The sequence below is a fragment of the Plectropomus leopardus genome, chromosome 17, assembly GCF_026936395.1.
Source record: "Plectropomus leopardus strain MGB_pleo_1.0 chromosome 17, ASM2693639v1, whole genome shotgun sequence".
NCBI lineage: Eukaryota > Metazoa > Chordata > Actinopteri > Perciformes > Serranidae > Plectropomus > Plectropomus leopardus.
In genome coordinates this window covers 22,969,260-22,983,226 of record NC_142192.1, presented here as the reverse complement: position 1 = coordinate 22,983,226, position 13,967 = coordinate 22,969,260, and the positions used below count along the sequence as shown (strand labels likewise).

Below are 13,967 nucleotides of genomic sequence, written 5' to 3'. Positions count from 1 at the left end.
AAGTGTACTGTAAAGTTCCAACTTATATTCTACATACATTTAACATAAATACTGAACAGAAAAGGCACTCTGCGAACTGTGTTGCCATATAATGCATTACATTATTGCTGTTTCCGCAGAAATAGGCTGACACAGACTCAACTTTCAATGCTCAGACTAACTCCTCTTCTTGGTATATTTGAAACAACCTTCTTTTTGGTTTCATGAATAAACAAATCACACTCAAGTTGAAACTAATGACTAGACTGGTATTGACATTTGAAACCTCGATGATTGGTGATGCATTCAAACGTCTATCACAAGCATTTAAACCTTTGAAATGTGAGGAAACTAGTTTGAATACTTTTAAAAAAAATATTGGAAAAATGACAGTCTGCAACTTGATATGAAATGTCTCACAAATTGCAAAAAAAATCAATGTTGACAAGACAAGGGTCTGAAATTTAGCTTAAAAATGGAGAAAAGTATCAATAAAATAGGGATTTTTTTTAAAATTAGGTTACACACACACACACACACACACACACACAAACACACACACACACATATATATATATATATATATATATGTATAATTTTTTATTTTAGAACTTTTATCAGGACCTTTCCTGTTTTTATTTTTCCTTTCTTTGTTTTTTCTTTAGCTAATTTCAGGCAGTTTTCTCAAAACTTTCCACTAATTGCAAGTTTTTGGATCATATCTTGTTAAGTTTCTCGTTACCTTATTTCCATGTTTTTGAGAGAAACCAAGCCCATTTTCATTGGTTTCAAAGGGTTAAAATATAGCAACAGATAGCCTTTAAACAAATAATATTGACTTAAATGTGTCCAGTGTTCATACAAACGAGTCTCTAAAGACTGCTTTCCGGATGGTTTTTGTGTGACAGAGAGGAGCATCTGAGGGCCTTCTAGCATGGTGAATGTTGTCCCCACTCCCCAGAGGAGGCTGAAGATGCCGAGGCAACATCGCCGTTTCACTGGGGGGTCAACCTTAAACCATTAATCATGTCTACATAACCTCCCTCCCACTAGCATATGCCTCTGGCTGGTAGACAGTAAGTCAGTTAGGGCTTTCCTCTGTGTCGCTCTAGAAGCTTTCATACCGGGAGAGAGAAGTGTTAAAACTCTACATTCTCACTTCTGACTCACTGATTTAACCACATTGAGGCAGGAGCAGCAGCAGAATACTCCTGTGGTGTAAATCTGTTTGTGTTCACTGTCCAAAAAAAAAAAAAGCAAGAGGAGGAAAAAAAATAAAGGGTCCTCCTGAAATGCAGTTTCTGAGTCAGGGTTAGCAATGTGATAAAAGCCCAGCTTGTTTGGCAGTAATAGTGCTATGGGAAAGGACGGAGGACCAGGGGTGAGCTGGGTTGCTGTGTCTTGGTGGCCGCGGCTGGTTGGTCGACGAGCTCAAGTGTTGGGACCATCTCTCCCCTCCCTCCTCACCCCAACTCTCCTCGGCCAAGAGCCTGTTAGAGAGGGCGTGTTATCTTGGAGGCTTAATGCCGAGTCGATATAACTCCGCCACCCTCCCTTACACCTCACGTTCCAGGGAACACATATATCCAGTCTACGCTGTCAAACTTTTAGCACCTGCTATTTTGCTTTGGTCCCTTATGTCAATTCCTCTGGTGTTTCATGAGGATGGGCCGGGGAGAAGTGGGTCAACAAAGGTTGATGCTAAAATGGGGATGAGGGTGAGACTCAGGCCATCGGGCTACCATCCACTTTCATCGGCTTCGTGTTCTGCTCATGACGATACAGTGAGTGAAAGTAAAAGGGCAGATGTGTCAAAATCAGTTCAATGATCTGCACACCCAATTCACAGAAAAAAAATCTTTAGTTAAAGGTCCAGTGAGTAAGATTTAGGGCTATATATTGGCAGAAATTGTATATAATACAATAAGTATGCTTTCTTTAGTGCATAATCACCTCATCTACGGAGAAACAAACACTAGCTTTAGAAAGGGCCATTTGCATTTTCACATTGGCCACGGTAGCTAGCAGCCCTTGTGTGACAAGCAGCATCGGAAAAACACAGACTTTTTAACACAAAACTGCTTTACTCAGTGTTTTTACTAGTGTTAATCACTGTGTCTGTTTGTTTCAGAGAGAAGAAGACCTCCTCTGATAACTCGGCTACTTGTAAAAACCACCAGAACATCTGGATCTTAAGTCAGTCGAGAAAAAGGGTGAGCACACATTGGCAAGCGTTAGGCTAGCACCTAGCAGGCCCCTGCAACATGCCATACAGCATCGGAGAAACACTGTTATGCAGGATACTGCCTTATTCTATATTTTTACTTTTTAATTTTTAATGGGGTCTGCTGTTTTGGAGAGGAGGAGACCTCTGCAGATAACTCAGCTCCCAGTAAAAAGCTCCTGGACATCTGGATCTGAAGATCTAAGAGAAAAAAGGTGAGCACTGATTAGCAGATGCTCGGCTAGCAGCCCATCTCCTACATGCTAAACAGCGCTGGAGAAACCTTGGCTATTAATGTGAAACGGGTTTATTAGGTGATTTTACTGGTTTTAACCTCCTAGTCTGTTTGTTTTGAAGAGAAGGTGACATCTGTGTATAATTTGGCTCCTGGTAAAAACTTCCTCAAAGTCTAGATCCTAAATTATCACAGAAAAAGGTATATGCACACATGCTCATTTGACCATTTGACATGTGAAACAGCATCAAATAAATGATGATCTGTCACATTAAACTCTTTTATTGAGTGTTCATATTGGTTTTAAAGACCTGGTCTGTTCGTTTTGGAGACAGGGAGATATCTGCAGACGGTAAAAACGTCTTGAACGAACAGAACTGAAGCAATTCTAACCAGGAGAAGTTTCAGATAGTTGCAATCTGCAATCCTCACTGCTAACCCCCCTACATCTTACACACTGATACTTTAACACCATTCTGTCAGTAATTACTTTTTGGTGTAGTATTTCTAAATTTCAAAATCTGAAAGATTTAAAACATTATGTGCATTTATTCTCCATTTTCTCAACATCTGGAAAACATTAACAGACTTGGAGACTTAAAAGCTGCTTTAAGCATGACATACCTGGACATAGTGAGTTTGTTAGAGAGGATAAAAAGTCAGATAAGAAGAGCACACATACCTGAAACTCACCCTGCTTCCATATAGTGTAGCTGCTGCTTTCCCCACAGGCCCTGGGTGACACTTTCTATAATGCAGTAATCCAAAAATCATGTTATCATGCCTTGGGGAATCAAATACAGTGAGTGCAGCTTCAATCCTATTTCCCTGAATGCAGCCAGTACACCTTATTTTTCTTAAGATTTGTCTTAACACAGTGGATTATCATTGCCCCCGAAAAACCTGCACATCACAAAAGCATCGGGCTCACATATCCCCAGATACGTTTCTGCAGTAATCCACCGCTCCTTCCACGGGCCAGACGCACAAAACACATACACACATGCATGCATGCAGCAACATGCTGACATCAAGACTTATCTGGTGATATGACGCAAAGTAGCATCCCATGGTTTTATGCAATCTGGCGTACTTTAATGTATTTTGAGGAATTCAAACGTGCTGCATATATAGAGAGAATTCCCAGGGGTCTCGCTCAGTGACTGGTTGCAGATGGGGAAGATTCCCATTTCATGATAATTTGCTCTGCTAGAATGACATCTGAAATAACCTACATGACATCAAACATGAATACACTTTACATATTCTAATCTAGGAGTATATAGGTTTAAAAAAAATGCACTATAACAAAAAATGTGAAGCTTTTCTTTTATATATTTTTTCCAGGCTAGAGGGAAAACCCTGTGCTGTTTAAATCATGGAGAAAATGGCGGGGACAAGGAAATAACAAAAAGTAATTGATGAAAGCAATATGTACCCAAATGGAAATTCATGAAAGCTGTCACCTTCGTATCTTTGAAGACAGCAGCATGTCTGTAACATAAGCTTTCCTCGTGTAAAGGCTACTGCTTTGATTAAATGTTAGCAATCCTCCGCACACTGGAAAATATACTGAGGGACATCTTTGATAAACTTGTGAAATAAATTCTTTCCAATAAAAATGCTCCTGAGGATGATGATTTGCGGAGGAGCGCAGCGCTGGCATGGTGCACATTGCACTCGGTTCTGTTCCCAGCACCCCTCCCTCCAGGGGTCTCGGTGGCGAGGATCTCTAATGAGACTTGCGTTATTAATCCTTGCAATGGGGTACATGAATTCACTCCTGAGCAAAGGCTTCAGCAGCCACCTCGGCCCATAAAACCTGGAATGTATTCCTTTCATGTGCGCTGTTGATGATCTACTCTGACAACAATATGGTAAGACTTCCCTTCCCCTGTCGCGCGGGCCCTGGCCCGGGGCCAAGGAGGGTCATCTCAGACACACTTGGACTTTTATAGGTGGTCAAGAAACATGCTGACAGGTCACAAGTGGGAGCTCCTTTATGAGTCGAACCTAAACATCCACCTCATTTGGAATTAGTTTATTTATAGCTGGCCTGTAAATCACATTTATTTTGTTTTCTAGCTTTTAAAATGGAAACTGAGTCTTTGGGGTCATTTTGGAAAACTAACTTTCTTTAGACTGCAGCTGTTAAAACAATAGCATTGAATTTGTTTTACCAAGATTTCCTCTCAAAGGGCTTGTAATCATCTGTGAAACATCACCGTAAAGGGAAAAAACTTCATGTAAAAAGGATTTCACTTGACTTATATCTTAATGAGACTGTAAAGAGGTTGGGCCCAGTGGTGCCCACAAGGGGGAACCAGGGGGCCTTGGTGTCTATATGAAAGACGACACATCTCCACTTACTCCCATTGTACAAAAATGAAGCCAAAATATCTCAAATACATTTGTAGCCATCTTGCATTGATTTTGTCATTTGGAGCTGGACTCTGTGTAGCAGTGATCTCAGCAGTATCAAGATCCCGTCCATACACACAATCACAAGTAGCGCCACCGGTCATAAGCACACCTATTGCACATGGCTGTCAGTCATGTCGCCAGATCCCTTTTTTATAGCAACAAATTACTAATTGAAACCAAAGATATTTGAAAAACAAATACTTGAAAAAATATCAGTGCGAGAAGGATTAACCTAAATGACAGGAGCCATCTTGGGGATTTTTTATTAATTAATTTTTTTTAGAGTATACTGAGTTCTTAGTTTAGTACATGTCCCATTCACTAACATGGAAGCGGTGGGGTTTATGATGAAGCCAGCCACCAGGGACCATTGAGATGTTGTGGCTTCACTTTTGGGGAGCAGTTATGTTGTCCATTTTTCTATATAGTCTCTGGTGAAAATAATTGGAGGCTGACACCATTGTCTTTAAGAGGCTTTGAAGTGCACATTTTTTAAAACTAATGTAAGTTAGTGGTGTCTTGTGAAGCTAGACAACCTAAAGCATCCAGTGGTTCCAATCATGTGCACAGCTTATTGGGAAGGGGGCTAAATATCGCTCCGAAGTTTTGGCGAGGGCCAAACCGACATGGACATTTTCACATTGGACCCTTGAACTCTCACCACAAGATATTTGGATGAAATTGGGCTCTATAAGTACCCACAAAGCAGCAACCTCCAGGGCTGAAAAGTGAAGCCAACATAGAGGCACCAAGAATTGTAGTTCCTCAAATGGCCACTTGAGGCTGGCTCCAGAAGCAAGTCAATCCCGATAGACCCCCATATTAAAATTCACGACTTTACAGCAGAAGTAAAAATATTTACAGCCATGTACAAAAAAAACCTATTCTGATCTCTAATTTCAACATTCATGACAACTGTATGGGGTTGAATTTTTATATAACTCGCCTGTTTACATTTTATTTATACTTAAAGTTATGCATAATTAAGCTTTGAGGGACAGGCCTAAGTCAGATCAGCCTTCTCTTATATGGTCACTTCTGGCTCCAAAAAAACAAGATGGTGATGGCTCAAATGCTGCATCTAAGGTTTCAAAACAGAAGTCCAGTGAGTGAACAATGTCCATTATTTTTACAGAATGTATTGTACCCACGAGTCTCACCTAAACTTGAGAACGCTTGTTCCCAGTAAATGTTTTGTTGCTTACAATTGATGTACTCCTTCAAATTAAAACTGAGTATTTGTCTTTTGAAGGAAAAGAACAAACAGCCTATTTGAAGAACAATTAACTGCTGAACACATATAGATACACAAAACAGGATTGTTGTTGAACACAAAATGTTAACTGTACTGGTATTAGTCTATGCACATCTGATTATTAGTAAATTTAACTGTAAAATATGTATGCTTTGACTCTCAAAATTGACGTAGTTTTCAATTAGCCTTCAGAGGCATAACAGAATACCTACGATTCAGTTTTGGCTTTTGATGTTGGTGTGCCACCCCAAGATGTGGAGCTGGTGCAGCCGGTTGGGTCTGTGCAGGTGGTGGAAAAGCCAAATGTTCCTTATAAAACACACTTTTCCTCAACAGCATTAACCCGTAACTTGCTGATTATGCAAGAGCCCATTAAAAGAGAAAAGCTATACAGCAGGATTGCATTAGTGAGGTGTTGACAGCTCAAGTGTGAAATGTTCGACTTTGGTTCTAATACAAATGCAGCTTGCTTCGAACTATAGATTTACCCTCTATGACAGCCTGTAGCAACACTGAGTCAAGAGAGTAGCACCTCGGATGTGTGTTTGTGAGAGTGAGAGAGGACATAAACAGACAGATTGACAAAAAAAAGATTATTAGGCCTAATCCTGGATCAAGTTCACAGGCCCATGATGATCCTCATAATGCATATTTTCAGTGTTCATGTTAATTTTGCGTTTTGCATCCAAGCATATTCCCTCAACGCCTTTGGGAGTCGTAGAAAATGGGCATTCATGTTCTTCTTATTTTGCTAAAATGGAATTAGAGTGACCCTATTTCACAAAACCCCAGAGCTTCTCTGGTGGCATCATCTTACAAGCTTCCCCGAGGAATTCTGCATTTGTTAGAAAGAGGGAGGCGATTGGTGAAAATCAGGATTTGGTTATGCTGTAGATAAGTGAGACTCTCTGTTGACAGACAGGTCAAAATAAATAACAGAATTTCTTTGAAAAGTGCTTGATCTCCATTGTCAAATGTTTGGTGTTCGTGTCCCCGTGCAGCAGTCTGGGAAGCATCTCGGTCTTGATTGACAGATTGTGAGCTGTATGCATTTAAGATCCGGTCCCCTGATGGCCCCGTCGCCGGCTCCACTGTCCCGTTTATGACACGAGCCAATCTGCCTCCAGCCGAGATTCTCCCTCAGCTTTTCACAGATCTGTATCCCCATTTTCCCCAAATTCATCTCACCCCCTACTCTCCCTCCAGCTTACTTTAAGACTCTCTCTCTCTCGCTCACACACACACACACACACACACACACACACACACACACACACACACACACAAGCGGAGTTCACTGCAGCTGAAGATGATGTAAAGTGAGATGCAAAAGTGAGAGGCCTGCATGCAGCTCCCTCTTTCAGCTGTGACTTACTTTATTATAACTAACGATGGGAACGTTAGCCGGTTATCCTGATCGGTCACTAGAGAGCGCTGTCCTCGTGTCACCGCTGACAGATCCCTGCATGATGAGGCCTGGGGGCCGCGTGCACGACGTTTGTTGTGCGACATGTTTCTTTGATTATTTCTGGTTTCGGCAGCTTTCGATCTCTCTCACTCGCTCTTTCACTGTGTGTGTGTGTGTGTGTGTGTGTGTGTGTGTGTGTGTGTGTGTGTGTGTGTGAGAGAGAGAGAGAGAGAGCGAGCGTGTGTGTCACACCACACACACTTTTTATAAATACGTTTTATTTTTGCACATTTTTTTTTAAAAATCAGAATCCAACAACTGTCATTGTGTTCCTTTAATTTTTATTTTCATCATTTTCTTTTCCTCATCGGTGTGTGTGCATGTGTGCAGTATTTGTGCATCCTTGCTCTCCGTTTGGGCATCCCCTGCTAAAACTGCGCACTATTTAAATTTCAATGGCTTGATGGAGATTTATCACCATTTAAACACGGTAGTTCACCTTTTATTCAAACCTTCCTTCAAAGTCAAAAAAGAAATACAGAAAATAATATTTTTTGTCTGCTTTCAGGATGCTCATCCCCACTAAGTAGACGATTGATGCGAAATTGCATTCATATATTCAAAATCTTATTTGAATTATTATATATATGTTTTTATTACATGGGAAATTAAATAAGGGAATCGATCTCATTCACTGGCTATAGTTATTTTTTTCCGAATTTCTAATTAGCTTTTTTTTATGTAATCTATATAATAATCATTAATAAAACATGTTTTTTGTTGCATGACAATTTGTGAGCAATGTAAGAATAATTAATTTAAAAAAGGTTGGATTAAAAAACACAAACTCCGAAAACAATATATATATTTAAGTTTTATTAAATTATTCTACAGGAAAATAAATCTCCAGCAACAACAATGTAATTGTCACCTTATAAAAAAAAGAGAAAGAAAGCTTGTGCAAAAAAAAAATCTAGACTGTTTTTCTTGAATAGAGACAATAAATAAATAAAATAGAATAAAAATAAGCGTTTCTTTTTAATCGTAAATATTTTATTCCAGTCAGTTTTGACGCTCGGTAGTTTCATTAGATCCAAGCCTACAAACCTGGAAGTAAAAGAGTCGACGGAGGCCAATTATAGAAAATAAGCTGCACATGTGAATGTTTTTTTTCTGAACGTGTTGCCGTGTGTTGCAGGGAAAGAAAAAAAAAGGTCTTGGTGTTTGCTGTTATTCGAGGATAAAGTCTTCTCGGGTGAGTGAGTGAAAGTAATCTGATAAGAAGCCATATCTGAATGTGTTTTTTAACGTGATGACTTGAAGCCCAAGCTGAAAGTTTAGAGGTGTTTGTGCGCGCGGTTGAACTAATTTTCGTAATTACGGGTTCAAGTCTTTGTAGTGAAACGTGTAGAATTCTGCTTGTCGTTTCAGCCCCTTATAAATTGTATTTGACTCCTATTTGACAGCACATTGATGATTATTTGCACGTGTAAATTATTGTTAAAATGTGTAAAATGTTTGGTTTGTGGTGCGTGGAGTGATCGCCACTTCGACTACGTGTAAACGTTGGATATATGCATAAAAATAAACTAAACGACACTCATTTTTTTCTCTTTATTATTTCTACCAGACGCTTTCTAATTGAATTAGAGCAGTGCGTCCATTGGCTATGGAGAGGGCTGGTGCCCCCGCATGCCTCTTCAAAAGCTCCTCCCCTCTCCCTTACAATCAGTTTGGTGTGTGGAGAACTACGTCTTATAAGAGCCGCTGAACATCCCATGTCCAGCCCATAATCTGATCTGAAAATCCGTAGGTGAGGAGAAGGTTTCACCCCCTTCCATCAGCCGTCAGGGAGGGAGGCGCGCAGAGACAGAAACAACCAGGGCGCCGGTGGTTTGTGTCGCCTCCTTGGCTTGAGATCCACTCTCTGGAAACTCTTTCAAACTTATTTATTGCAAGATCTAAACAATGCAGTTAGAGAACATCCTACCCAACGCCAGCATCAATTTACCCAAGACATTTTACAATCTTTCCTCGTCGGACAGTGCCAACAACAGCCCGAGGCCGTCATCGCAGCTCGACTACCAAGAGGTGGACCGGACGGAATCAGAGTCCAGCAGCGCTCCTAAGAAATATCTGAGCGGGGTGGGGAACGGGATGCTGGGTGAGGGCGAGGGGGACACTTTCACTAAAACCGTGGCCGATGGGAGGAAAGGCTCCCCGGTGCTCGGTGAGGACGAGTTGACGAGCGGTCGGCGGTACAACATAGACGAACTTGGCTCTGACAGATACTTCATCTCGTCGTCCCAGGCGAGTTCCGACATGGCGAGCCCCTGTTCCCTCTTTCCTTACGCAGGACAGACCGGGTCGGTGTACACCGGCTCCAGCAGCTCCAGGTACCCGGCCTCGCTTCATTACGGATCCGTCCTGCCTCCAACAGGCTTCTCCTCCTCGTCCGTGTGCAGCGGCCGGAGCCAGTTTAGCAGCGGAGGGTACCAATTCAGCCAAGGTCCGGGCTGTTTGTACCCCTCCTATCCTGGGACGGGGACGGGGATTGGCTCCATGTCACTGCCGGGGTCTGCCGCCGGAGCCAGGGCGCAGGTCTACCTGTGCAACCGGCCTCTGTGGCTCAAATTCCACCGGCACCAGACCGAGATGATCATCACCAAACAGGGCAGGTGAGCAGAAGAGAAAACTATCAGTAGTCATGTGCAAAATATAAAATTCGTTTTTTTTTATATCTATTTGGCCTGTTTGGATTTCATTTCCATGTACCTTAAATTTTACTTTTTACGCATGAGCAAAATTTTACGCACACGATCCATACGTCCCCTTTCATTTTTTAAAAATACATTTTTGAACTTAAAATTGTAAGTTTTCGTTTCTAGTAAATTTTAAATGCACAACCACACAACAGCCTAAGCATTACGTCAATGAATGCATTTTTTTCCCACATTTTGTGTCGGATAAGCATTCTGTCAAATGCAACACGTGAGGATATTTTTCCAGCGTTACGGGCACAGCTGTTGATTGTTCCTGTTCTCCTTTTTTTCCGCAGACGGATGTTCCCATTCCTCAGTTTCAACATCACTGGCCTGAACCTCACGGCCCATTACAATGTCTTTGTAGAAGTTGTTTTGGCTGACCCGAATCACTGGCGCTTTCAGGGAGGAAAGTGGGTCACTTGTGGGAAAGCAGATAATAATATGCAAGGTGAGTGAGAGAATTAACAAAACTTAATTAGCTCTGTTAAATTTGTATTATGTTTTTGAAATAATTAAAAATTAAAATCGAAAAAGAAATTTAAAAAACGTGCTGCAGCTATGTTGTAATTAGTCGTGACAGCTTGAGGATATGCAAATCGGGGGTGTAAAGGTTTAAGATTGTTTTGGAAATAAATACTGTTTTTATTTCATATTCTAGCATAATATTTTGATTGTTGCATTTTTTTTGTGTTTTTGTTGCAATAATTTAGAGTCTTCAGTACTATTTTTAATTTTGAATATCAAGTCATCTCGGGGAGCACACCAAAGTGTGAAACTGATGGTTGAATGATGAATGAATGTTTTATATGACTGGTAGGCTACTCTAAAGAGTTTTAACTTTAAATATGTTTACAAATGATTTTTTTCCATTTGATAATTTAATGACAGAGAACAGTTTTAAAAAAAAAAGTTAATTTGTGAGATTTAAACAAGAATATTAGATTTTTGTTTTAATAAATTCTATCAGCTCTTTTAGAATCTATAGCAATTAATGTTTGTTTGCATTATATCAATCCAAAACAATAATAGTTGTTTCATGTATTTTATTTTACCAATATTTCCCTTATTAAAATAGAATTATCAAATGCATCATCAGTCATTCAAAAATTGAAAAAAAGCAGGATATGATTTATTTTATATTTTAATTCTATAACAGTTTGCACAGAGACAGGCTTTGTCCTTTTCTGTTTGTCATATTACTCACTACGTTGTCTAAATTTTAGGTAACAAAATGTATGTTCATCCTGAATCTCCAAACACTGGTGCTCACTGGATGAGGCAAGAAATCTCTTTTGGCAAGTTGAAGCTGACCAACAATAAAGGGGCCAACAACAACAACACACAGGTGAGATATTGATTTCTAAAATGCTCAAATTCACCATTTGGAAGCGCGTCGGTGTTGTTAATACTGTTTCTGATTTTCATTTACCACAAATAATTATTTCAACATTTAGAATTCAAGCGTGATTGCCACCTTTTAAGATAATTTAATAACAAGTCCTCACTTTATTTTTAGTAAAATGAAAAGAAAATACAATGTACAATTTGCAAAGGCATTCACACAGCCTGCTGTGAAATCTGCAGCGTTGCACTCATGACACCTTCTCCTCTGCAGATGATAGTCTTGCAGTCGCTTCATAAATACCAACCGCGGCTGCACATTGTGGAGGTGACGGAAGACGGAGTGGAGGACATGAGCAACGAGGCCAGAACTCAAACGTTCACCTTCCCAGAGAACCAGTTTATAGCCGTCACTGCTTACCAGAACACAGATGTAAGCATCTGAAGACCACCATTTTTGTTCAAAAATCTTTTGTTTTAGAATTAATTTAGCTCTTTGAATAATTTATTTTGAAATGCATGTATTAAAATAATTTATTATTGCACAGTGTACTTGACTGCCTTAAGATGCATGTTATTTATGCTAGATTTTTGTTTCTTTCAGATCACACAGCTGAAAATAGATCACAACCCCTTTGCAAAAGGCTTCCGGGACAACTATGACTCGTACGTGTCTTTCACTTCAAGCGAGTGGTTGAACTGTTTTTCCTGTGATACACTATTCGATCCATGCTCGGACCCTGAATCTTCTCTTGCATCTAATTTCTCTCTTCATCTGTCGAACAGGATGTACACAGCCCCAGAGAGTGACAGGTTGACTCCGTCCCCTACAGACTCCCCTCGCTCCACTCAAATTGTCCCCGGGGCCCGCTACGCCATGCAGCCTTTCTTTCAGGACCAGTTTGTCAACAACCTGCCTCAGAACCGCTTCTACACCAGCGAACGGGCTGTCCCCCAAACCAACAGCCTTCTCTCCCCACAGAGCGAGGACGTCAGCGCCGCCGCCTCCGCCCAGCGTTGGTTTGTCCCTCCAGTCCAGCAGCCGGGCTCCAACAAGCTGGATCTGTCGTATGATAATGACTATTCCACCAGCAGCCTGCTGTCCTACGGCATTAAGCCCCTGTCTCTGCAGACGTCCCACGCCCTCAGCTACTACCCAGACTCTGCCTTCGCCTCCATGGCGGCAGGCTGGGGCACCAGAAGCTCTTACCAGCGCAAGATGACCACTGGCCTGCCCTGGTCCCCTCGTCCAAGCCCCCCAGCCTTCCCGGAGGATCAGCTGGGGGCCACTAAAGACAAGCTGCCGGAGGAGAGCGCACCGCCAGCCTCGACCTGGATTGAGACGTCCCACTCACTGAAATCGGTGGACTCTACCGATTCTGGCGTGTACTCGGTGGTGTGCAAGAGGCGCAGGATGTCCCCTGGGGGCTCGAGCACAGAGAACTCCCCAACCATCAAGTGTGAGGACTTGACTACGGAAGAGTACAACAAGGACAACCCCAAAGGCATGGGTTATTATGCATTCTACACAAGCCCCTAAGACTGTATTTATTGAAACTTAATATAATTCTTTTGTTTGAGTGCTCTCCATTCCTTGTTAATGTCTTTTTTCTCTTTTCTCTAAAGGTGCCAAAGCTTAGTGTTCCCCCAAGCAAGCTGCACAAGGTTATTTTCCCAGGCCAGCCCCTCTCACATACCTGAGCAGAAACATGCATAGTGATTGTTGTTTTTGAAAAAAAAAAAGCATGTCCCTCTTTTTATTCATTTATTTTTACAACTTTTTATTTTTTACAAATGTGATTTTTTCCCCCCCTGCGTATTTAAGTCATTTTCGTTGTACAGTATTCGTGCACTTTAGAATGTGATGTATCTTGTACAAATTGTCTTCATGGAGGTGTTATTAAATGGATAATAAAACAGCTTTTCACAAAGCACTGTCCAAATGTCTTCCTCGGTTTCATTCATACATTATGTGCATGTGACATTAAGACATTGGCAATTCTAATAATAATCTATCTTAATCAACTGTAAATACAAAATTAAAATCTAGAACAGCTACAGAAACTAAACTGAAATAATTTGATCTGATACAGTTTCCGTTAAATTGAAATTAAAAATGTCTTAAGCAGTGAACAGGGGAACCTATTTCCCTGCTGTACATTAGAGATTGCTACAGAGGCCGTGAATTTGGGCCTTTAAAAAAGAGCCCCCCCAAGTGGTTGCTGCCAACAAGTTAAATTGCAACAAGTGTACAAAAAGTGTTAATCTATCCGGCATCTAAGTACTACAATGCTGTCAAACTGGGTTGTGGTGCTAGAAAATATAGCTAGTTTTAT

General features: G+C 40.9%; 1 protein-coding gene and 1 long non-coding RNA gene across 5 annotated transcripts in view; both read left to right on the top strand.

Annotated features, from left to right (window-relative positions):
- The window catches only part of LOC148186659 (uncharacterized), a 44,533-nt gene extending 40,523 nt beyond the window's left edge, over positions 1-4,010 (top strand). Inside the window, exons 4-6 of one of the 2 annotated variants that reach the window (XR_015779502.1) lie at positions 2,111-2,192; positions 2,344-2,418; positions 3,786-4,010. This is a non-coding gene — a long non-coding RNA (uncharacterized LOC148186659). Of the gene's footprint in view, positions 1-2,110; positions 2,419-3,785 lie in introns of both variants that reach the window. The other variant, XR_015779501.1, reaches the window with a different exon arrangement.
- Positions 4,011-8,643: 4,633 nt separating this feature from the next.
- Positions 8,644-13,574, top strand: eomesa (eomesodermin homolog a). 3 transcript variants are annotated; one of them, XM_042506045.2, is made up of 8 exons: positions 8,645-8,780; positions 9,156-10,203; positions 10,584-10,738; positions 11,514-11,635; positions 11,906-12,064; positions 12,236-12,297; positions 12,418-13,136; positions 13,258-13,574. In XM_042506045.2, the coding sequence occupies exons 2-8, from the start codon at positions 9,494-9,496 to the stop codon at positions 13,269-13,271; spliced, it is 1,941 nt and encodes a 646-aa protein (XP_042361979.1). In that variant the 5' UTR covers positions 8,645-8,780; positions 9,156-9,493; the 3' UTR covers positions 13,272-13,574. The 3 variants fall into 3 exon arrangements, with proteins under 3 accessions (XP_087946714.1, XP_042361979.1, XP_042361978.1); XM_042506044.2 differs by having other exon boundaries at positions 12,418-13,574; XM_088090588.1 differs by having other exon boundaries at positions 8,644-8,780; positions 12,236-13,574.
- The last annotated feature ends 393 nt before the right edge of the window (positions 13,575-13,967 follow it).